Raw genomic sequence first — 24,673 nt, 5'->3', positions numbered from 1 at the left:
TTTGACCTCCTGGGAAAGAGGAAGTGAGACTATATTGGTGAAAAGGAAACTCGAGGGAATAAAAACAGTTCTTAAACATTTCATCATGATTTTTTTTTTTTGTTAATTGATTCAATGTCAAATCAGAAAGTTCTGCTAAACTTGTCTTTAGAAAACAGTCTTGGATTTGCTTCATGCTGTGAATGAATTCAGACTGGGAGTCATGACACTGGAGGCAGATATTATTATTGTCCATCCGCTCACAGTACAGAAGAACTATTTACATCAGCCATGGTGAGCATGCACACTAGAAATGTTTGGTAAAAGTTGTGTTTTACCCCGTTTCCATAGAGACACGGAGTCAGGGTGTTTCAAAAAGTTTCACCTTGGGAGCCGTTTCATGAAAGCTGCGTTATCAGAGGCTCTGGACACCACTGTTACATGAAACACATGACAATGTGATCCCTTGTTATTAAGAGTGGAGAAAATATCAAAAGGCTACAACGTTAAACTGAGGTTACTGGCTCTTAAAACACACCGTTTTCTGCTCCTGATATCTCTGCAATAGCTGTGAATCCTTCAACACGCTGCCTTTGGATTAAGAATCCCAAAAAAAAGCGCTCAGAGCGATATTGGCGACTCGATATTACTATGAAGCAAAATTGGAAAAACTAAAGCCTGAAGTTCAGCTGGTGAGCAAAATGAGCTAAATAAACCTTTCCATTTAGACTCATGCACTGGTTCATATGGTGTCATCGATCAACAGTATAACAGAAGTGTGTTGTTTGTGATTTGTGGAAGCATCGGATACGTCTTTGGGTGTATTCGTGACTGAATTCCCTACTTGCAAACACACAGCAGCAGCAGTTTTGATGGATAAACATCATAAAATCCGACATTAATCTTTGGAAAGCAACGACAACACGGATGCCACTTCGCCCAGCGCTGATCCTGTAATTCAACGGGTTGTGCAACGCCTCGATAAGCAGGGCTTTTGTTTCTGGCTAACACTTGGAAAGACATACATCCTGTCCGCCGCGCCGGAGGAACCAACTGCCTTTCTCAGCGCCAACAAGTGTGAAGCCAAACAACGGTTTACTGGAAACACTGTCCGTCTTTTCCATGTGGAGGCTATTTAAAATGCCCCGAGTCTGAATGCACTCCCTCAGCCGGCCGTGGCGCAGATGAGGAGCCGATCTGAAGCCTCATCGACCCCTCCGAGTCTCCAGTGGCTGCCGAAGAGCTCCGGAATGGAGCTGCATTTCTTTTTTATTTGCCACAAACGCATTTGTTTGCTTTCATCGCGCCAGCGCTGCTGAGAGCTTAATAATTCTGGAATTAATGGAGAAAGCATCATCGAATAATGTCTCCAGCACACACACACATATGCTCACCTTCAGGGAGACAGAAAGAGAGGAGACTTACACCTGTTCTATTTCAGCGGGGCCTATTTCAAGCCGCCGCCGCCGCCGCCGCGTGCTGCTGGGGACGCTTTATGGGCACCGATAGAAAGAAGCCAAGTAACCTCTGACCTTTGGCTATTTGGGAGCCCAATAAAAAACACACAGGGGGAATCGAGGACATCAAACACCCAGCATGCAGCCCTCCTCAAAAAGGTGTGTGCATTATTTTGGGAAAGCCTCCTTTTAAATCACACTTGACACTTCACCAAACGTCTAGACATTCATGTGTCACCGACTCCCAAACGCTACGGCTATTTTCTGTTATTTAGCAGCTAGCAGGCATTATGTAGTTGAAATGATGACTTCTTTCCTGATTTAGCTTCTCAAACAGCTTCTCTGTTCTTGGAGGAGCTCCCAGACGAAGAACGGTTTAAATAATCATTTGAATGGTTGTTTCAAGCTCATTTCTAGTAATTAATCTCACAAACATCACTCTTTATTATTCAAGGTAATGTTGGTGCTGTTGCTTAAAATTTGAGGAATGTATAAATCGGGGGAAATCAATACTTTTTCACTTCTGCAGTAAAAAAAAGTGTCATGAAATCTCTCGCTATGTCGACGGTAAACAGTATTTCACAGACAGAACAAAAGTTCTCTTCAGCTTTATGTAATTCGATTTATAAGATGGTCTCCAATCATGACGCTGTTAAAATCCTGGGTGATTATTTTTAATGTCGGCAATGTGACTTCAAAAGCACAAGTCGAGTCATTTTACCGGAACCTTAACAGCTGAGCTTGTGCTGGTGATTTGTGAAGTTTACAGATTGTATCTGTTCAATAGGAACTTCTGCACAATGTTGCACAGACCGCCGACTAACCCCCCCTCCACTCTTCAGGGTTCAATGCTGTCATTTTTATTTCGAAATGACAGCATTGCTTTGTTTAATCAACTGAGGTCATGCTGATAGTTCGTGTACAAAGACTTAAATGCTGGAAAACTGCAGGGACACTTAAACTTGAAAATATATATGTGTGTGTGTGTGTGTGTGTGTAGAGATCTGTAATGATTCTGTATTGACTCTGAATGCACTCGAACATCAGATTGAACTTAAAGCTGACCTCAGTTTGACCCCGTCATGTGGGAGTTCCAAAGAGATAAAAGTGTGAAACGAGTCTTTAAACTCCATTAAGAGAGGATCTGAATGTGTGCTGTGTGTCACGCAGGCGGACAATAACAGCCTTGTTGTGGAGGTCAGGGTAGTGACACGGTGTGTATGTGTGTGTGAGAGAGAGAGGGGGCGAAAGAGGAAAGAAGAGACTAAAATAGTGCTCAAACCTCGCCTCAACTACATTAAAATGCATGTCCACAGTCACATGTAGAGTTTGCGTAATGTGTTTGTACAGTGGTCCTTTCACTGCCGGGCACAGGCACCGACCCACCTGATTTTCAGGGATGTACAGAACTTTTAGCTACAAATGTTGAATGAGCAGTACAGCTGCTCGCTGTATCACAGTGTTACTGTCATTGTGACTCCAACATTCCATCTATGCATCCTGCAGGGAACTGCTATTAACTTTATGTCCATCAGATGGAGTTACAGCACGAGACTGAGTGGAAAACAATGACACAGCTGGAGGCAAAAGGTCAGAAGTCAGAAGCACAAAAAGCAAGGGGAAATGACTCAAAACAACAAAGTCCACAAACTGCAGCTGGATATATGATGAAAGAAAACTAAAAAAGCAAACATGGTGAAGATGGTTTTCTCGTATATGGAACAGTTGCTGTGATTCACAGTGAATCCTACCATTCTCTGCATCGGTGGCGTCCTCGCAGCCCTGATTGAAGTTTTCATATGAGTCCCAGCGGATCAGGGGGTCTTGCGTGTTGTAGTCCACCGAGACGCTGGGCCCGTTCTCCAGCTGATCCATACCTTGACCAGAAGTACAAAGAGGCAGAGCAGAAGACGTGAACATCTTTACATCACTTCCTATTCTATGAATCTGTAACATTCCATTGAAAAGGCTTCGTTTCAATGAGGTTAATTCACGGTGAGAGTGTTTAAACTCATTCTGTGTCTCTGGTGTTGTAGTCCAGACTGGTCTGGGGATCACATTGACTGGCTCTCAGCCTTCTCTTGTCTTGATATTGGGAATCTCTGGTCGTGGTCTTGACTACAAAAATAGTGTGTAAAACCAACACATGCACTGCAGCTACAACCCCAGCGCATTGATCCTTACCATGTATTTTCTCTGGTCCAAAGGAGAAAATAAACTCAACTTTTCCATATTCTGGAAACCTGTCATCTGAGAAAGAAAAGGAAGAAAGAGAGTGTTTGTTGTTAGAATTCAAAGATAAGTCCGGCCAGTTTTAGTCTTTAAGCAGCAGTCGATGATTTCCTCATGTAGAAATACGACCTGTTTGATAAAGGTTTGCCGAACAGAACCAAAACGGCTGCAGACCTTTCACAGCTCATAGCATATGGCTAATGGATGTTACTGTTGTAGAAAGAGCTAAAACATGAGGCTCAGAGGAGAGTTTTCATTCCACCACTGGTACCTTTGAACGTCTCATCCAGCTCGTCTTTCCCGAAGACGATTCCCAGATCGTGAACGGCGCAGGTGTGGAACTGCACCCGGAAAATCACATCTCGGCACGGGCTGCGGTAACGCTTGTGGTAGCACTTGAGCTGGAGAGGGGGAAAAAAAAACGACACGTCAGATTCATGGAGTCCAAAGAACTCAATAAGAGAGGACGACTGTCACAGAGGAGTTGTGGAGAAGCTTCAGATACTGGATGACGCTGTGGAAACCATGAGCTGGTTGAGCTGTTTCACCTGGAGGAATCATCAAAGTACGATCCAAACAGAGATTATACAGTAATCCCACGGTAATGTAAGGATTTCCAAACACAACAGCTTTAAGAGAAGGACTAAAACCACATGATGGGCAGTTTGGACCTCTTTCATTTTGTTTTTCTAACAAGAACCTCACATTTAGAACCGCCATAAGAAGAACTTTTACCTAAACCTAAACAACTTGCAGCAAATAAACTGGCTGCAAAGGCTGGGAAAGAGAGACAAACGTCTAAAAATAAAAATAACACCAATTGTTTAAAGAGAATTGGGCATTTTTGAGCATTTTATGGTTTCTTTCAACATTTTATATTTGACAATCCAGCATCCAACAAAAACAGGAAAATGTAGAAGCACAAAGAAGTCTGAGTCCTGCAGTGGGGTATCAGGACAAAGAGAAAGTGAGAAATAAGGGCGTCGAGCTCAGAAGCCGTTTGTTCAAGCCAAGTTAAAATCAGATAGTTTAACAGTTTAGCCAAAGGAGATCCTAAAAATGTTCAAGTCTGAGGCATCAAAAAAAAAACCAATAACAATAACAACCTTTACCTTGAACTCGTTTAATTTTGGTAAAAATATAGTTCTGTAAACTACAGAGTCTTTCAGGATGGATGAGCACAGCAGTCTGTCACTTTTCACACAAAGGACTTTTTCAGCTTTTAGCTTGTATATGTAGAAACTAAGGATTTTTTTTTGTTGCAGTGAATTAGCTCGGTTTTTACTCCTCAGTCTACATGTGTCGATTTGCATTATGACCTCAACTCTCACTGACAGTGCGACACCATGGGGACAAAACAGGAACAGCAGGAAGTTAAGTTTTCTTTGCTCTTTTTATACTTTACTGGGTTCTTTCATGAGTCAAGAGTTTTACCCTCTTGTGGGAAGATTTTGAACAATCTGCATTCTGAGGCCCCGTTGACACATCTATTCATGCTTAAATGCATCGTTTCAGATTTCGGTTCAGAAAATGTTTGCATTTGCACAACAGCATTTTGAAAACGATGTCTGTTTACACTAAGAAACAGCAGAAGCACTGAAAACAATGCAGTTAGCATGCCAGGGCACGAGGAACTATTTACTACGGCTGCAGTGCTCGTTTTCTGGCTTAAATCCAAACCCTTCCAAAGCTCTCTCCGAGCTGACAGCTGGGTGTTGTGCTTATCGGGTGTGTCTCGGCATGCAGTCAGAACCGAGGGGAGAACAACTGCATCCAAAAACAAAGAGGTCTTTGAAGGAACCTGCTGCAGAGCGCAGCCACCTGAGGCCTGGATGAGAGCCTCCAGAGCCACGGCGAAGCAGAACATGACGCTGAGACCACGCTCCGGTGATTTCAGGACAAGTGTCCGACTGTCTCAGCCGAGGCCCCCGGTTCAAACCCAAAACACCTGAGAACGGCCGTGTGCAAACACTTCACATCCAATCGGACAAAGTTCTAGATGATCTGCCAGGGAAAAACATAAGAAGCCTCCAAATCCAGATGTGAAAATCATGTAGAGACTTACCCAAGATGACCCGAGGCTTTCACAAGCTACTGAACCCTGGCTTGGAACACTCTTGAAAGAGTTTTCAGCTTTACCAAACATGTTTCTACTGGTTTTTGAGAGATGAATGATCCATAAGCAAATGATTCCGCAACTTGATAAAGTGTCAACAAACTGAAGGTGTCTGAATACAAAATCACTGAACGATTTACAATAAATAAAAACATTAAGTTTATAATGTTGACATTTGTTCCACCAAATATTAGTGGTCTTCTCTTGCCTGTAATTGCCAGTTTTGGCTGGATTTGACCCTCTGATGGCCCGGTTTCAGCATACAGTCTGCATGTTTGACACCCCTGCTACAAACAAAGCTAAGATTCACTTTAGTTTCATACACTTTAACCATTCTCTCATCAAAAATAAGCTATAAATATTTAACTGAAACAATCCTTTAGCGCTCCTGACTCGTTCTATGGTCTGCTGAGTTTAAAATGACACCACAATGATGAGAAAAGAAAGAATTTCTTACATCCTTGTAAAGATTTATCTGTCTAATTAATTTTTTTCACCTCACCTTCAACCAATTAGTATATAAATGCGTCCACCAGAGGATGCATCCAGTACAATCGTTTATGAAGGATCAGACATGAAGACCTGCAGCTAATGTGTGCACTTCTTTTACATGTGGTGCTCGCAGGTGGCAGTTAATATAAATCATTCCTCTCTGCTTAAAATGCTGCTATGGAACATTTAAAAATACCTCTCACATATCAATTAAACCCTATAATTGTCACGCAGCGCAGCAATAAAGAGCTATGTCATATTAAAGTGGTACCTTGTGTATCCTCAAACGCTGTTGGAAAGGAAATCCACAGACATCATAGTTTCCAGCAACATATTGTGAGCTAATGAGAGTCTATAAAGTGAAGAATAGGAACCGGTCCAACTGTCTTCCCCTTCGTTTTTCACTATAAACTTGCAGCACATGCCTGCAGTTCACAGCTTATATCAGACTGGAAAAACTAACAGGATTCCCTCATTATGATGAAGCAATAAAACGCTAATGTGTGCATCCTCTGTGTGTTTCTGCAGCTGCTATTGCGGCACGCTAATCGGATTGTGCATGTATTCATACGCTCTAGACGATAAACATTCCCGGCTTTGGAGCGTCACACGTACTCAGCGCAGCTGCAAAATGCAAAGCCAGCGGTTTCCTCTGCGAGGTCGGCGTCACGTTTATCCAGAGTTGTTCCCGGCATTCCCGAAATCTTTGAAAAATATGAAACTAGTTCTGATTTTGATCAGTTTGTGGGCTGTCAGCTGACATAAATCTGTCAGAAGAGCAACTAATCATCAAACAGGAATGTCATCCATGTAGGGACTTTTAAAACGAAAGTAAAACTGGTTGCAGTTCATACTTGTGATAACCTGAGCAGTGTTAAGTTGATGCAGAGAATTTTGCCAGTCGTTACTAACTGGCAACAAAAAGTTCTTGCAAATGCAGGATTGTGTTTTACCTTCTGCCCTTCATCCACAGTGATTCTACTTAATGCTCATGTTACCATCAGAAGCAGCTGTCTAGCTCCAGCTCGTGGCGGATGACAACTACACATGAAACACAAACACTTCTAGTTCTGAATACTGACGTGTTGGATGTTTCACCTTTTAGCTGAGTGGGAAGGTTTTCAGCATTGAAGATGTTTTCATACCTCTGGAACCTGATTTTGAAAGTACTGTGCTCTTTATTCCATCTATATGATGTATATGATGATACGTGTGTGTTTCTTACCAGTATGTCTCCCTTCAGAAGTAGTCCAGGCTCAATGGTGATACAGATGCTGGTCTGGCTGTCGCCCTGAACGTTGCTGCGAAGAGTTTCAAAACACAACGTGTGAGATCTCAGACGAGTCTCCATAATCACACAGTAAATCCAGCACAGCTCCACTGCATCAGTGCTTCGCTTCCATGTCTGAGCACATATGATCTGCTAAACCGCCCATTATTAGCCCTCGCAGTGGCCGCTGCGGAGGCGAAACGCGCTGCACTGTTGGGCTAATTTTGGGTATTAGTGTCTACATGATTGTCTGACTGGAGGAGCGGGATCAAAGCGAGCGGGGCGCTAATGGGGAGCATGTGAGGGAAAGTGGGGGAGAATGTGATCTGAAGCTTTTACAGGGACTGACAGTCTGGAAATTGTTGTGAACACTGTATCACACTTGGTTACTGTGTTTCTCCAGGATGCGAATCAACACTTTCAATCTGCTGGATTTTACTTACAGTAACTAATTAAAAAGATCAAAAAGAAGAGATATTTTTAGTAAGAGACCAACTGAAGCAGCATGTTAGCTATCGTAAAGCACGACGTAGCATTTAGCATGTATATTTTGACATGACAACCCTTCTATATTATTGCAAGGCCAGCCAAACAGCAAAAAAAAAAAAAAAAAAAAAATGACAGAAATTATCGAAATACAGCAACAACAAATTCACGATTTTCTAGTCACAAAAAGTGTTGATTCTCTACAAAATAAAAAAAACTGACATTTTAGCTGAAACTGCATCTAAAGAAGCCGAAACATAACAATTTGCAGTTTCAACATTACTGATGGAACAAATGGCAGGCGGCGGTTTTCTTTTGTGCCTCACGGAAACCTGGCTAAACAACATGCCGGACTCAACCTTCCAGATCAACGTGCTACAGCTGTTCCGAGTGAAACGCGAACCGTTGACGGAAACACGGGGAGGAGGACTCGTGTGCGTGAATGAAGGCTGGAGCACAAACTGCGGGCTGGTAAGAAGCTGCTGCTCTAAGGTGATAGAACTGAGATGTAGGCCGTACTATTTGCCAAGGGAGTTTAGTGCAGTGTACGTCACGATTGTTTACAACCCACCGGGTGCTGATGCTAACGAAGCATTCCAGGAGCTGCATGACACTATTGGTTCGCTGTTAACAAAGCACCCGGAGGCGTGGTTGTGGTGGACTTTAGGGGTTTCTGACCGGTCCGCTGCACTTGCGACAAGATGGGCGTGGCCGCGCACCAGGGGGAGGTGTCGACAGATTCTGCTGGGCGCAATGATAATTTTGTGCTGAAGGTGTGCGCCAGCTCAGGGGCGGACGGTCTGGTGATAACTGGTCTGAGAAAACCTCAGAGGAAGGTTTCCAGCTTGTCAGTGCTATTAAAGATACACAACATCGCTCATGTAATAAACACATTTTTTTCTAAAGGCTTCTCCCTCCTCTTCCTGTGTTTGGACAGCTGGGTCTGAGCCTGAGGTTGTCTAGAAGCTATTTCTCGTTGAAAAATAATTAAATGAATAAATAAATGAATAAAAATAACTTGTGTTTAAGCACTGATGTCGCATCAAGTGCAGCTGTTCTCAACCTTGCGTCCCGGCCCCAAATGGAGTGTGAGATGATTTCTTGGGGTTGCCAAGTAATTTAGGAAAAACATGGACGCACAGCAGCGGCTCAGTACCAGGCTACCAGCTGACTCCCAGGACCCCATGCACCGTGGTGATTGGGCTGAGCGGGTCGCACCGTGGACGGAGGGTCCGCTGAGCGCCGCTGGCAGCGGGCTGCTGGGTGAGCTCTGCGCCCGCAGCTTCTGAAGCCTCGCCGGTGGAGCGGAGGGCGACAGAGCGCTTGCTACTGAGTGCATCATGAAGATGTTTGAACTCTGTTTCAGCAGATATCCAACAGATAAAAACACTGTGCTCAGGGCTGAAGACTGCTGAACATCAGAATCTGTAAAGTTGGATGGAGATCTTTTCATCATGTCACAGAAACTGAATAATGTGCTTTACCTGGAAGGATTGAACCTGGATCGCTTCAAATACAGATGCTTCTAATACAATTGCTTTTAATCGGATTGTTAAAAAAAAACAAAAAAAAAAAAAAACACCCACCTGTCACGTAATAATTTAATACGACTCACTCATCAAACTCACAACTGTTACGCTGTGTTTTTCCATCTAAAGGCAGGTGATTACCAGACACAGCGTTACACAGAGAGGGCGGCTGTCTGTGGCCAGACACAGGGGTCGCATTAGCAAATGTTTTTCATCATTGGCTGAATTTTTAGATGGAAGACGGAGAGATCTGGAGGCGGTCTGTCATCATGAATGGGTAGAAAATGATGGACGGCCTTTTCTCATTCAGACGCTGCGTAAACACTCTTAATTTGCGCTCAGAGGTCATCTTGCGGCGTAAGTCATTTTTAACCCACATAAAAAAAGGCCTTCATATGGACAGTCAGTCCGTTTGTCACTAGAGCTGACCGCAACACACTCCACGCATCGACAGCTGCTTCAGGAGCTGTCAGTGAGTCAGACCGCTCTTCACAAGAGATCTGTTTGGTGACCAAGCTGTGAACGTGTTATTTCAGATTATTTTTCATTGTAATCAGAAAAGGAAAATTTGAAATGATACAAATATGACACGAGGGATAAGTGCGACCTTCAAAATGACAAGACAACAAAAAAAATTACCAACGATAAAAGGAGGAGGAGAAGTTCATTGCAAATTGCAGATATTGGAGAATGACCTGGCACTGGTCTGTCCAACTCCGCACCTGCCAATCCGCGATAAATCATGAAACATGTTTTATAGTTTTAAAGAAAAAAAAGTTTCAGCAGTTTTGGAAAGCTTCTCAGTGTTTTATTGATCTTGCATTTTTCGCTACGCATTTGGTAAAGCCATGCACCTGTCAGTTTTCCTTCTCAGTTCCTTGTGAATGAGTGTCGCGCTTAAAAGCGTCACCGCATCGAAAAGACCTCGGCAGAGCCGCTCATCACTGACAAAGGATTATTAGCCTCTAAATGCAGGATGTCAGCATTTTATTTCATTTGTCCAGCTCCCCAAGCTCTTCAAGAGATTATTTAAAAAAGAATCATATACGCTGTATATACAATGTGTGTATATAAACATATACACATACACACCGTTCTGTGTTTGTGTGTGTATGTGTGTGTGTGTGCCCCCCCCCCCCGCCCATTATTCTTTTAGTATTTCAGATTTTCTCTTGATCATTTTTTCTAAGATTCTTAGATTTTGTCCTTCTCTGGGTTTGACTACACGGTTCTGGCTGAGTTTAAGGTTAAGATCATTGCTTCTGTTTGGCCTTGTTCTCCTAAACCACCACCACCTTGATTCTTTTTTCCCTCGACTTTGTCCTCTTTTTCTCCTCCACCCACCCCTGCTCCGTGGCCTTCTTTAGAGCATGTCGGCAGCTCCTCCTTGGCTCCATTCTCACTCTGCAGTTTTTGCTTCAAGCGTCTACACTTGGCTTTGTATTGCCCACTACGGTTCTCATCTGGGTCCGCACCTCTGCAAGCTTGGTGTGACTCTTCAGGTTAATTTCCAGGAGCTCCAATTTCTCGCACTCGAAACGGGAGGCCGCCTCATCCGCCTCCTTTTGGAGGAGCCTCAGCTTCTCCTGGTAGTCCTCATGCCGGGCTGCGATTTGTCCAACCACCACCTCTTCTCGAGCGGCCCAGCGGTCCTCCCACTCCTTGTTGGAGTCCTCCATAGACTCTTTCAGTGACTTGATTTTCCGCTGAGAACCTCCACCATCATCTCATGGTCGCTGTGGGGAGAGTCTGCTACCGCAACCTCCTCCTCACTCAGAACGGCCTCTATTTCCTCCATGTTGGCCATGGTGGGCTCCATCGGGGTCTCTAACTTTGTTTGCTCATTTCTCATTTCTCTAAAAGTGCGAGTGGCTTTGAGTTCCAGAGCATCTGATATGGAGCTGAACTGCTCTGTGAGGCTATGAAAGGTAGCACGGGCAGTTTCAGCATGCTCTTCGTGAGACTGGAGACTGTGTCTCAAGGCTTTCACCTCCTCCAGTGTCTCTTTCAGAAGTCGCTCTTTCTCCTGAAGCTCAGAGTCCATTTTCCGTTGTTTGGACTGTAAAGAGGCGACTTCCCTTTTTAAAATGTTCTTTTCTTTACGACTCTTATTAGCTTCATCCATTAATTTCCTCTGATCTGCCGTGCTGATCTCCACCTGTGCCTTTAACCTGATGATCCTCATCTTTCTGGCACATTTGCCTATGGAGGCTCATACACTCAGAGGACTTGAGGTCCAGATTGAACGACATGTTGTAAAACTGCTCTTTCAGGTTGTTGAATGTAGCCTGAGCAATTTTAACTACTTCTTGGTGGGATTGGAGACTGGTTCTCAAGGCCTCCACCTCCGCTGTGTCTCTGTCAGGAGTCGGCCTTTCTCCTGAAGCTCAAACTCCATTTTTTGCTGTTTGCACTCTGAAGCAGCGACCTGGGAGATCAAAAGCTTGTTTCCTTTAGAGCCTCTTTTGCTTGGTCCTCAACTTTCTTAAAGTCTGCCACGCAGACCTCCAGCAGAGTCCTTAACTTGGTGGCCTCCGCATTCTTCTCGCTGAATTCTCTATAGAGAAGTTCATAGTTAATTCTTCCCATTTCCATTTCATCCAAAACTTTGTCATACTGTTCTCTCAGAACTGTGATGATTGGAATATTTTCATTCTTATGCTGGTCACTTTGGCCACTGTGCCGCAAGGACTGAACCAGCTCCTGCAGCTCCAACACGAGCCGTCCTTCTCCTGGAGTATTAAGAACATTTGACTCTGTGAGGACTCTGAGAGCGAGCTGGCTTCTCAGAATCTCATTTTCCTTTTGAGCATTTTCAGCTTGTTCTTGGTGAAACTTGACAGCTTCTCTCAAGGACTGCATCTCCTGCTGCAATGCTTCCAGGGGTTGGTCTTCCTGCTGCTGGGAACTCATTCTTCCTTTTGGATTGCAAAGTGCTGGGTAGCTTTTCAAAACCTGTCGTCTGGGTTTGCTCTCGGCTCTTCTGGTCCATGCTCGCTCAACACTGGTTGGACGTGGCGCTGGTCTCAGCAGTGCTTAGATGTATTTACAACCTCTGCTGACTTTGATCGTATAACACTGTCAACATTAAAACCACCCAGGGATTCCATCATGTGCTCAGTTACCAAGGCAGAACTGTGGTGCTTGTGTAATGGTTTCCATGGAACCATCGTTTACTTTTTCACATATAATCAATCTCAGTGAAGACCTTGCATTAAAAGTGCAATAAACAAGAAACTTTACTGAGAAAGACTGAGAAATTAATATTGTTGCTATTATATATACTGTATATATATGAGTCAGTGAGCCAGAGCTTGGCGGTCTGTGAAAAAAATGTCAAATAAATTAATAAATTAATATCATGCTGTCTCGCAAAAAAAAAAGTGTATCTACATGTGTGTAGAAAACAGAGTAATTCCTGCTACTTAGCTATGGACCAATAAAAACTCTGACATGAATGTTACGTATCACGTAAATCTGCGATCCATTACTCACATCGTACACAGCTCCTGCTGTTGCTCAGTGTTTCTGGCTAGTGACCTTGAAATATATTTAAATAAGCTCTTTTCAATAAGTGGTGCTCAGTTAAACCAGCAGAAGTGAGAACACACCTGCTTCACTGGCAGGATCAACGCTGGGCTTCGATCGGTGCTTGGTGTGTTGAAGCAGGGAGAGAATTAGAACATGGTGGACAGGGTTCTCCAGGAACAGGGCTGGAGAACAGTTTGGTTGCTCTGGTTTATGTATACTGAGAAATAGCTGTACCTATGAAGCAGCCACAAAGTGAGGGGGAAAAAGATGCATCAAAATCGTGATGATCGTTGAATAATCTAATCGTAGCTCCTGAATCGTAATCGAACTGTGAGGTGCCTGAGATGGCACACCCCTACTGTTCATTAATTGATATAAAACACCGGGTAACTGGGACATGTAAGAATACGGTCCGTCACGAGCGTCACCCTGGTGCGACTCCTCCGGTCTCGTTTTCACCGACTCTCCAGTCGCGAGTGACACGAGATGTGATTACAGAATGGCAAGCATGGAAACGAGAGTATGCGTCTGCAGAGGCAAGCTAAATACAAGAAAGTGAGCTAAACTCACAGGATGGCTGATGTGTGTGTATATTTTCTGAAGGAGAAAGGGGTTCAGGAAGAGGCTATGAATAAAAACCGGGGGGTTTTACTATTGAGCCATTATGAGCTCGCTATCCCAGGAATCTTGTAAAAGCATTTGAGCGTGAGTGTGCTTTAAGGCTTACTAGATCCCAGATGTGTAGACGGGCTGCATGGCCTGGTAGATCTTGAGAAAGGGGCGACAGCCTGGAACACAGATTCACAGAAGAGAGTGTTCAAAGCTGAAGATAAGCTTCATGAGATCATGCGCTGCGTGCGACACTCACCTCCCTTGGACTCGAAGTTGGGGATGCCGTGCATGATGACGTGGTGAAGGAACAAGGGTTTGTTGTTGATCTTGATGTGTCCGGATAGCAGGCCGCTGAAGTACTCCACATACCTGACAGCAAAAGACGCAAAGTTTGGAAGAACCTGGTTTACTACAGCACAGTTACATCTGAGAACTTCTTGAGGACCGGTTTCGGTCCACGGGCTTATGTTTGACACCCCTGAGTTGTTACAATTGATAAGCAAAAAAAGCTTCTTGTGCTACTGAGGCTTATATACAATCTGCAAATACAATTAGAATCAGCCCATAAAATCATCTTTACTCAGTTCATTGAGTCGTATTTGGGAATTTACGATAATTAAAACAATAAAAAAAAAAAAGGCAACTTTAATTATGTGGACTGAAACACGACTCCAGTGTGCAAGACTCTGACAGATGAAATCGCCCTTTTCTTGCGTCTACGGTCTTATTTACTGTCCCCTTGTGGCCATAAAATGAACCCCAGCAGCTCTCAGATATTATGGTTTGGGGTTAAAAAGGAAGAAGCGAGGGTGGACTGACCTTTTCTGGGACGGCTGGCCCACAGGAAGCACTTTTCTTCGTAGAATCGCTTCATGGCGAAGCGGTCCAGAGCCTGGTCAGCACTGCACCACAACCAAGAGTCAGAGGGAAGTTAAATTTTACACTTTTTCTGACATCCTCACTGTGCACATGCAAAGCGATTCCAGTAGTTCTGGCATTATGAAGCTGAACAATGAGAGGCAACGAGTGGGAAGTTAGAGTGAAAAAGGAAAATATTGATGGGATCACAGAGGTCAAAATCATTTAAAACATTCTCTTCAAAAAATATTTAAACATCTTCAAACATCAGTGAGACTAATGGGGGAACTCAGTCTAATGTCATATATCCACACAGAAATCACTTCATTTAATAAATCCCTGTCTGATTAACTTGATATGGAGATGTGTCTGGTATGGGCATGAGAATCCAGAGGGATTAATCTCTGCAGATTAGACAAAAGCTCAAAATGAAGCAATCTTGCTCTCAGCAGTGTTGGTCGTGCCTGCAGACATTACATCTGGATAAAAACCCGTCTGCATCCCCACACAGCACATCGACAGAGGAACAGAGAAGAAGGCCTGTTTTGTTTTTCTGTTTGTGAATGTGAAAACTTTTTTTTAAACAACAGCGAGTCATGAGTTCCTCTGTTTCATCTCATGTGAAAACCCGTCCGATGAAATAAAGCAGGCCATTTCAAATGTGAGTCTTATGATCCTGAGAGAATTAACTCATCCTCGCTCATAATTACAATATGAAGAATACCTTCGAATAAACATGTTTTCGAAGAGTCAGTCCCACGATCCCCTTCCTCCTCCTCTGGATTATCTTGTTTTTCCCTCCTAAAGCCTCCTTTTCTCATGCTGTATTTTTATCCTGCTTTGCTGTGTTTCATGTCATTTCACTCACCTGGCAGATATGTTGCTGTAGTGCATGTAGGCCGCCACCACCACCCCTGTTCTGCCCCTGTTGCCCTGCAGAGACCCGAGAAGAGCCAGAAAGATGAGCAAAAGAACAAATGAAGAATGAGTCTCAGGTTGGGTGACTTCAACATTCATTCAGTGATGTTTTTGACAGAGAAAGACATTTAAGAAATAGAAATAAAGGTGAGGATCTTGGTAAATTTCCACCAACACAGTGTGTTTAATGGATGCTTTAGGAATGAATATGTAGAGATGAAGAATAAAAAATAAAAATTAAAAGAAAAAAGACATTTTTGTGATTTAGAGTCAGTCTGAATGTCTGATTGTCTGTCTTCTCTTCCTGCCGTAACTCTGCAGGTGCAGAGGTGTGAAAACACATTCCTCCACACTGCCACCAAACTGCTGCTCTGATTACGCCTGTTGTATTTGTATATTTACGCTGCCTTACGTAGCTGTGCACACCCTTTATTTGATAACGTGTGTGTAAATAAAGCAGGAGACGTGGAGCAGCGTGGAAACCCAACACGGCCTCGCTTCCTTAGTGACCGCCGCAAACGTCCAAGCTCTCACTCATCAAGCTGTGTGACTCAACCGGCAGGGTAAAAAACAAAAAAAAAAAAAGATGGGAAAAGCAGTGGTTGTCATAGCAGCCCGACTTGTTGTAACCTCCCTGTGGGAACTCTGGGGCTTTTGGGAGATCTCATGGTTAAATCCTATGTTGCAAAACACGAGGAGGAAGACGTGAAAATGATTAGGTATTACATCTGGGATTTCGGCTGCTGCCGCGTATTTGGATTCTTCCGTTTTATGGTGTGTGTCAGCGCGCCGAGAGGCCAGCTGGCTGGCCGCAGCCCCGCAACGCTCACCTTGTTGTGTATGACCACCACGTTGTGACTGTCGGCGCTCAGCCACGTGGTCCATGGGCCTTGCAGATGCTGCAGATCTTGTCCAGATCCGGAGCGTGGTGGTCGGGCCAGCCGAAGTCCAAGCACCTGAGGAGGAGTCAGACGGAGCTCAGAGCGGGTGGGGGTTCGACGCCCGGCGGGAAGCAGAGGGATCAGACGCAGGGTCTTACCTTTGGGTTCAGCTGGCCGATGTCGTAGCGTTTCTCGCTCAGGGTTGAGAGCTGAAGAAGACAAAAGTTTATGAGCAATTTATGAGATTCTGGAGACAAAACTTTGTTATTGTCCATCTGCTCGCACATGTGAAGAAGAACTGTGGACTCCAGCCACGGTGGCAGGTAATTCCCCCCGTTTCCATGAAGACGGAGTGACGGTATTTCGAAGATTTGTGTTTTTAGTTACTCTGAGCACTGGTTTCGTGCAAATGGACACACAAACGCAGCAAAACTTTTGTGTTTCACTTTAAAAACACAGGAAACCTGAAGCTCTTCAACCTCCATCTTTTTTATCTTTGGTAGTTCCTCAAGCATAAGTCTCACTCCACTGCTGCATCAAATATCCTGGGAATGTTAGAAAATTCATGTTGGTTCATGCGTTCAGCTCCATTCAAGCTCTTAATAAGATATTAGCTTCTGACGCTGCTGTCACAATAACCACACAGCTCTGAGTCATTCCTGTGTGAGGCCTGACTCACTACATTAAAACAGATTTAACTCTTAGAAGGCTTATAAGTGGGTTTGTACAGTAACAAAAGTGAGGTAACTCATAGCCATTTTTTAAATCCTTCTGTCATAGACAGATCAGCAAATGGCTATTTGAGGTATGTGCCTTTAGTCAACTGTCTTGTTCATGGAACGTAATTGCCAAAAGAACAAGGACATATAAAGCCAACAGACACCGGCTGATTACAGCAAGACAGTGACCACAAGGACATGCAAAAGCAGTCTGCATGGACCAAAAAGCAACCACAAACGGGTGGAAAGATGAGCGAAAACTGAAAAACAACCCAAATCTGACCTGCAAAACAAATAAGACATATTCAGTGGTTGGTTTGCGTCTCGGGGCAGTTCAGATTCACTGTGAGGATACAGTACGTGGAGGCAACAGTTCCCAGTGAGATGCTGTGTGCGATCGGCGGTAGATACCAGGTAGTTGTGTCCATGTTTGGAGCGCAGCATGGAGGCCACCTCCCGCAGTTTGGCGGCGTAGCTCTGCTCCTCCACGCTGCTGGGGAAGGAGACGGAGATAATCCTCTCGGTGATGTAAGATCAGGTCCAGCTCGTAGCTCTCCTCCAGCGCCTGCAGCAGACTCACACTCCTGCAGGGGAGAGAGAGAGAGAGAGAGAGGATGAGAGAGAGAGATGAGAGAGAGGAGAGAGAGGAGACGGAGAGACGAGAGGAGAGAGAGAGGAGGAGAGAGAGAGAGAGAGAGATCACAACCGGTGAAACACTCATTCAAACCACTGCATACACACTGTAAACATCCGCTGCGCACAGAACATGCGGACCACGAGAGACCGGACGTTTGAAGGGGGTTTAACAGCCGAAAGTAATGCAGCATGTGATTCATACACATGTGCTCGAATAGTTTCTTAGCGAGGACTGATTGTATCGTTTTGAAGGTGTACAAAAGTATCCCTGAAGAACATAATGCAATCAGCTGGATGAAGCTCTTTCCAACCATCACGTATTCCACTGATCCAACATGGAAACAGTCATTTTCTTTCATGGAGTTGATCCACATCCAACAAGGAACACATAAAAAGCAAAAGCTGAAAAATATGTGGCTGCTTATTTCTTGGCCAACTTTTTGTTCTTTTTTCTTTTTTCTGAATGTCCACAAGGCTGCAAAACTGTAATAACAGATTCATTTGGATGCAGGATTCTTTGCGCGAGCCGAAAGGGAACAAATATCCTATATGGAGAAGCCAGACACCACAGAAATACCAGATCTGCTCTTACATCACTGGAAACCCGACGGGCTTCCAAGTGTTCGCTCTCCAACCTGTACCGAGCTGTGGCTGGGACACTCCAGCTGCAGAGGAGCAGAGCGACAGGCCTCGACAGGCAGTGGGGGAAAGACTTCACTCTGCATTGATTAAGGAGGTCTAAATATTTGATGGATATATTTCTGTGTTAAGGCTACATGATATATGTAAACATGCAATATAATGCGATAATGAAACGGTTTTGTAAAGAGTAAAAAAAAACACTTGATGGTAAAAAGTGCATGTAGACTCTCAACTCTATAACCTAACCCTATTTTTCATTTGCCCAAAATTGTGGATTCACATGACTTTTGACACCCCCTTGATCTTGAACTTCAGTGAGTTCATGAGAGAGTCATCTCTAAAAACACTAAATGGAGCTTTTCGTTTCAGGTACTTTGTCTCAGCTGTCAAATCGGGAACGGCAACCCCTCCGTCTCTTACCTGAGCTGCTCCCCTTCAGCCGCGATCGTCTTCTTTCTGAATCCAGAAGGTGGAGAATCTGATGAAGCAGGTGGAGTAGACTGGATGTGGAGGTGTTCTGGAGCTGCAGACTGCAGCATATTTCCCACATTTGTCAGCTGAGAGTGGCCTCTGAGGAATTGCTCATATGTCTGGGAGAGAGGAAGGACGGCCCCGGCTTCACTTACACAAACTGCAACCTGCTCCGAGACCAACATCTGGACCCACTTAGGACATGCTTACTGGAAATTATTCATCACCAGAGATACGGGGAAATTGATATGTCACACATGACTCTACTGTGCTGTGACAGATGTGTTATCTTAGACGTTTTCTTAAGATTCTATCTTTCTGTGTTCGGAACTTGCAAAAAACTTTTGTAGTACTTGATTCTCCTGTCGTATTTTACAGCATTCCTCCTTTCCCGGTGTTTCTTTTGTCCTGCCCGCCTACCTCTCCGTCTCACACACACACACAGCCTGTCGGGGAAGTCTCGGCCAATGCAGAGAGCTGCGGTTTGGTTCTCCTCCAGCTCCGCCAGCATGAGCCGGCCGACCCACTGCCAACCTGCAGTCTCATCAGCTGTGAAGATGAAGCGATTGCTCCTTTTCTGCACATCGCATGTGACGAATGACGCATTATCTCTACACGCTCAATTTCAGCGCTTCGGTGATCTCATTTTTTCTTTTTTCCCCTCCTTTGGACAAGCGGCAGCGAAGGACTTGGAATGTTTTATCAGGAAACCTGAGACGCTGGGCCATAAAAAAAAAAATAAAATAAAAAAATCCTGCTATATACGAATCGGTAATAAAAGTCACAAACCATTTCTTGGGCTCCTTCCATTTAAAATACCAAATGCACCGCTTGACCCTGGATTATTATCAGACCTGTCACTCCGATTGGTAATACATGTTCTCCTCTCTCCTCTCTCTCTTCTTTCTCATGAGTTCAACCATTGATTGAAGTGTTCTGATTAAACCTTGCGATGGGAACGATTCAGCAAAATACTTGTTGACACTGATGTGGAAGAATCTATGCAAAAAATGACAAATTCATGATGAAGTTCCCAAAAAAGGGAGCGAATGAAGAATGGCCATATCCAAAGACACCACTGACACACTGGTGCCCAGGAAATTAAATTGTTTTTATGGGATACAGAAAAGTTCTGGTGATGGCCGCGATATTTCATAAAACATTGTTTAAACGATACAGTGAACTTGTGCTGAACACGTCATGGATGGGTGTGTTCCATGTTCGCATGGCTCAAAATAGCTGTAAAACTGTAAGCAAGGGTTTTTTTTTTTTTCTTAAATCAACGCTGGAGTTAAAGAGCATGAAGTCATATTCATTGCTGTTAAATCACCTCCTGCGGTGCATTTATGTATCACCAGGAGTTTAAAAAAAAGAAATAAAACTTCAATTTAATTGGATTTTTTGAAGAATGACTTGAGGTGAAACCCTCAATATAGATAAAAGCTTTTCTGTCTTTACAGGAATGTAAATAAGCCTTTCTAAATGCTCCACTTTGATTTAATTCACCCAATTAGCCAGAGAATTACGTCACCTTAAATTGGTGTGTGAGTATTCTCGCAGGCTCCAAGACAAAATAAAGAGATATTCATTTATGTGGATTGAAATCGAGCAGAAACCCGGCAGTAAATCAGTCGGCGCAACACTCTGCACGTGTTTTGAAAAGCGACAAAGTGCCAGATGTTGGACTGTTTTCATTATATGGAGTCCGGGCTTTGATTGGCTGGTTGCGGGATCCCCAACTGTCATTCAAACTCACATCAAGACGTGAGCTGTTTGCGGTGTCAAGTTTTACACATTAATTACACACCGTCGACATCTGTGACTCTCCCAGGACCGAGGCGGCCGAGGGGGGGGGGGTCTGACACCGAATATCTTTTTGTCCAACAAAGCAGGTGAGAGGTCCAGTTCAACAGGGGGCCGTGTTATTTCACTCATTCCCCTGTGGGAAATCAGCCGGCGTCAGGTTACACATCAACTCCTCTCTTCTTCATCTGTCACATCGCCAAGAACGCGTCAAAGAGGCTTCAACAAGATTACACCTCCTTCATGATCCGTGTCAACTTCTCTGGAAAACAAGCTACCTAATGAGTTTCATCCGGTTGGTCGATTTACGGAAAACCAAGTAAACAATATACAAATGTTGAAAAAAATAAAAAGACAAGGTGAAGTGAAAGGACTGGGAGTTTGGAAAGGAAAGGAGAAAACGAAGAGGTACCTTGATGGTCTGCGCCGAGACTCCATACTCTTCGAGGACTTGGTTGAACCCTGCAAACAAAAGACACAACGGATTTCAATGATTTATTTCACATATATTAACATTTATTAACAAGAAATATTAAATGTACCAAAAATATATCCATAAATAAAGTCAAGCCAGTCCTCCAACAATAACAGGATTTCTTTTTTGAAAAGAGCAATCTTTCCAAAATGCACTAGCGCAGAGATGCCCTACAGTTTAGAGAAGTCAACTTTGGATCAGGACTTTATAAGTTCAATTATACCCCTTTCCCACTGGCCAAAAACCCGTTTAAACCCGCTAAGTGGCATGGGAAAAGGTTTGACCCGGGATTCGACCGGGTCGTTCACCCTGCAATCGACCCGGTAAATTCCTGGGTGAGTTTGTAGCGGCTTTTAGTGGGAGGAACTTACATGATGACGTCGACGCAGCGCGGCTAAGTTAGCGAGCTAATTGTTGTTTCTGGTCACAGCGTGAGATTTCCTTTGTCAACATGACCCAGCAGTGGCAAGCTAGCGAGACCAGAGAGCTTCCCCTGATCCGTGGGGAAGAGGAGATTCGTCTACAGGTAACAGGGACTGTTTTCCGCTGCATTGTTTACTTTCGGTTTGTCCGTCGCGCTGATGATGTCATCAGCGTGGGACACATCATGCGGGAAAACGCAGCGACGCGGCTCGCCAGCAGGAGGTGAGACGCGGGTCTGCAGGCGGTGGGAAAGACGTCTAAAAAGGCGATAGTTAGCGGGTCGCAGACACGGGTCGACCCGCTAGTTGCAGTGGGAAAGGGGTATTATTCACACAGTTTCACCACTGTGGGTCCCTGAGCAAGACCCTTGACCCCCATCAGTTCCCTGGAACATCTTAATCTGCCTCACTACTGCATCCTACAGTAGAAATAGGATGAGCTAAAGCAGAAAAAAGAGTATTTCCCAAATCACATTTAAAAAGTATGAATAGTCATTCTCTACTTCTGTGTAAACTGCAAATTTCAAATTTCCTGAAAAGAAGCAGTTCAGCAGATGAGCTCGACAGTTTTAGTAAATAGTATAAGATCAACAGCAATAATGATAGTTCGCTGACGGCTGCTTGTGCAGCTCACGCTTTCGAATTTCAAAAAACATGGCAACATTTGGGTCTGCAGAGACGTTCCTTCCACACATCCAACACTGAGGGAGTCTACACAAGAAAGAGCTGAAAAACGTTCAAAGCTCTCTAAATGCAAATGTGTGGTTGGAGTTCCAAACAGGCAGCACCGACCGGCGGCCTGGAATACAGAGTACAGTGTTTTCAGCATTTATGTGAGGACGGAGATCGTTTTCAAAATGTAACATGAACATTTTTCAAAGACGGAAGCAAAACGATGCCGTTTCCAGTTGATTGTTTACATCTAAACAGAGCCATGATGGTTTAAGTGTTTTCCCCAAATCTGTTCAAGTCTTTGATACATTACAAGTAACGTCTTGGAGGAGCGAGCTGTGTTCAGAGGCCTCAAACTGCGTCACACGGTGGCTCCATCAGCGAGCCGTGACCCGACTCGTCACAATCTGCATGTAAAACCACCTTTGTGCGTCGTGTTGTTCTCATTACTGAGCAGCAGATCAGGAGGGGGTGTCAGAGCGTGTGTGAGGATGTGTGCTGCCAATTTCAAGCTGCGTATATTAAAAAGCGAGTCTGAGTTTTCATCAGGAATGTTTTCAGATCAGACAATCTCAGATTCAGGCCCTGTTTATGTTTACGTGACGATTTCAGGGGAAAAAGGAAAAAAAAATTAAAAAACAAAGTTTTGGGCTTCTGTTAACACAACACCAGTGTTCGCAGTTGCTGAAAACACAACTTTTTGAGGACGGCTTCAGAGGCGGACGTTTTGAAAACACTTCAACTCCATCTCCACGGAAACAGCGGAGCATGGAAACAAGAGCACCACGGCCTTAAATACAAATGTACAACATTTTCAAGAAAAAACACAAAAACATTGCATTTTCACTTTAAATGTTGTGTAAACGGGGTTTAGAAACACTTTACAGTTCGCCAATATTACAGCTTTTACAAAATGATAGATCCTAATGAATCAACACTCATGAGCGCGGTGGAAAACAACATGTCAACTGAACAGCCTGAATCGAAACAATGAGCTCTGCTTCACATGATATTTTTTCTCCAGGATGTTTCTCATACGACGTGGGGTAATAACCATGTGAGGCTTCACATGCCGCCCTCCTGCAGCAGAGCGGGGGCCCTCGCAGAGGAAGCGTGGCGCTGGGGATGATTGAATGTGTTTGGCTCGGCGGTGCCCGGCTCGCCTCGCCTCCCAGTCAGAGCGGCCAGAGGAGGAGAGAGGGGGTGGGGTCAGAGGCCATGTGGACTCGTTCACTCCCCCGTGGTGTTTGGGTCACATGGACACAGGAGGGGGCTGTTATCCATCATCAGCCATTAGATCAGATTAGCCAGCTCACCGCCGGTGTCAAGCGCACGGGCTGACCTGCTTGGACTCGAATCAGCCGACCTGCTGTGTGGGCAGAGTCCACACACTCCAGTGTTTTTGTCTCGAATGAATGCATTCTGAGGGAACTTTACCAAACACTGTGCAGAAAATAAAACATGCATCTTTGCTGGAAATTTTTGCACGAAGGATGTCAAAGAACAAGTCTTCAGATGCATTTTCATTGGCTGTAGAATTAAAAGCTCCAGTGTTCAAGACCAGACATTTTTAAAGAAGCAATTTGATGAGAAAATTACTATATGATCCACACAAGATACACATTTTTCATTTAACAGTCTTTAAAGTTGCAGAATTGGAGCTAACTAAATTAAATGTGCAAGGTCACACCTCGACACACTACTGCTACAAACACTCCATATTGACAGGATTCATCCTAAGATCTGCCACATTTCAACGAGTTTTAAAAAATAGCAAAGAGCTTGAGGCTCCACTTCCTCTCAGCGAGGTCACCCACGAGGCATTTTCACCGCTCGGCTACCAAGGCGATGTAAACAACTGTTTACTTAAGTAAATAGATCTCACATGATGCGAGAGGATTAACACGCCAGTAAAGTAAGGTCCTCACCACACACTACTTACATAAAGGGAAACAGATGAGCCACTTTTACAAGGACAGTTTATAGAGAGAGCGTTTATTCCGCCTTGCTGGTCTGTGCAAGAGGCAGAGTCTGAATGGAGAGTCAGACTGTTGCCTCTTTTCATTTAAAATGACACTAGTGACACTATTGATAAAACAGAGCTGTAACAAAGGCCCTGTTTACACAGCAACTTTTCCGAGAGAAAATGGAAAAATGTTTCTTTTTGGGTGTCTGTTTACACGACAGTGGTGATTGGAGCCACTGAAACCACAACTTTTGGAAAACGGTCCAATTGTCTCTCCATAGAAACGAGGGGAAACACAAATTATCTGAAATGCTGCTACTGCACCACGGCTGTAGCAAACAGGTCTTCTGCACATGCACGAGTACATGGATATCAACAATAATGGCTGCCTCCAGTGTCGTGAGTCTTAGTCCAAGTCCTCCCAAGTTATCCTGGGACTTGGGAGTTTTATATTCTCCTGGAATAGTAATCCAATGTGTCTGGCTGTCCATACAAATGTCTGTGTG

At 44.2% G+C, this 24,673-nt stretch overlaps 1 protein-coding gene across 1 annotated transcript in view; it reads right to left on the bottom strand.

Moving 5' to 3' along the window:
• Window positions 1-24,673, bottom strand: part of tns1b (tensin 1b) — a 96,681-nt gene that overhangs the window by 33,916 nt on the left and 38,092 nt on the right. Inside the window, 15 exon segments of the mRNA XM_030112722.1 lie at window positions 3,188-3,319; window positions 3,621-3,686; window positions 3,940-4,069; window positions 7,502-7,577; window positions 13,820-13,880; window positions 13,961-14,073; window positions 14,524-14,560; window positions 14,563-14,606; window positions 15,431-15,495; window positions 16,311-16,364; window positions 16,367-16,433; window positions 16,518-16,570; window positions 17,492-17,611; window positions 17,613-17,664; window positions 21,045-21,094. Coding sequence (XP_029968582.1) covers window positions 3,188-3,319; window positions 3,621-3,686; window positions 3,940-4,069; window positions 7,502-7,577; window positions 13,820-13,880; window positions 13,961-14,073; window positions 14,524-14,560; window positions 14,563-14,606; window positions 15,431-15,495; window positions 16,311-16,364; window positions 16,367-16,433; window positions 16,518-16,570; window positions 17,492-17,611; window positions 17,613-17,664; window positions 21,045-21,094 — 1,120 coding nt within the window.

This window comes from Salarias fasciatus, chromosome 16, assembly GCF_902148845.1.
Source record: "Salarias fasciatus chromosome 16, fSalaFa1.1, whole genome shotgun sequence".
Taxonomy (NCBI): Eukaryota; Metazoa; Chordata; class Actinopteri; order Blenniiformes; family Blenniidae; genus Salarias; species Salarias fasciatus.
Note: the sequence above shows the minus strand (reverse complement) of the source record. Positions and strands in the feature narration are given on the sequence as shown.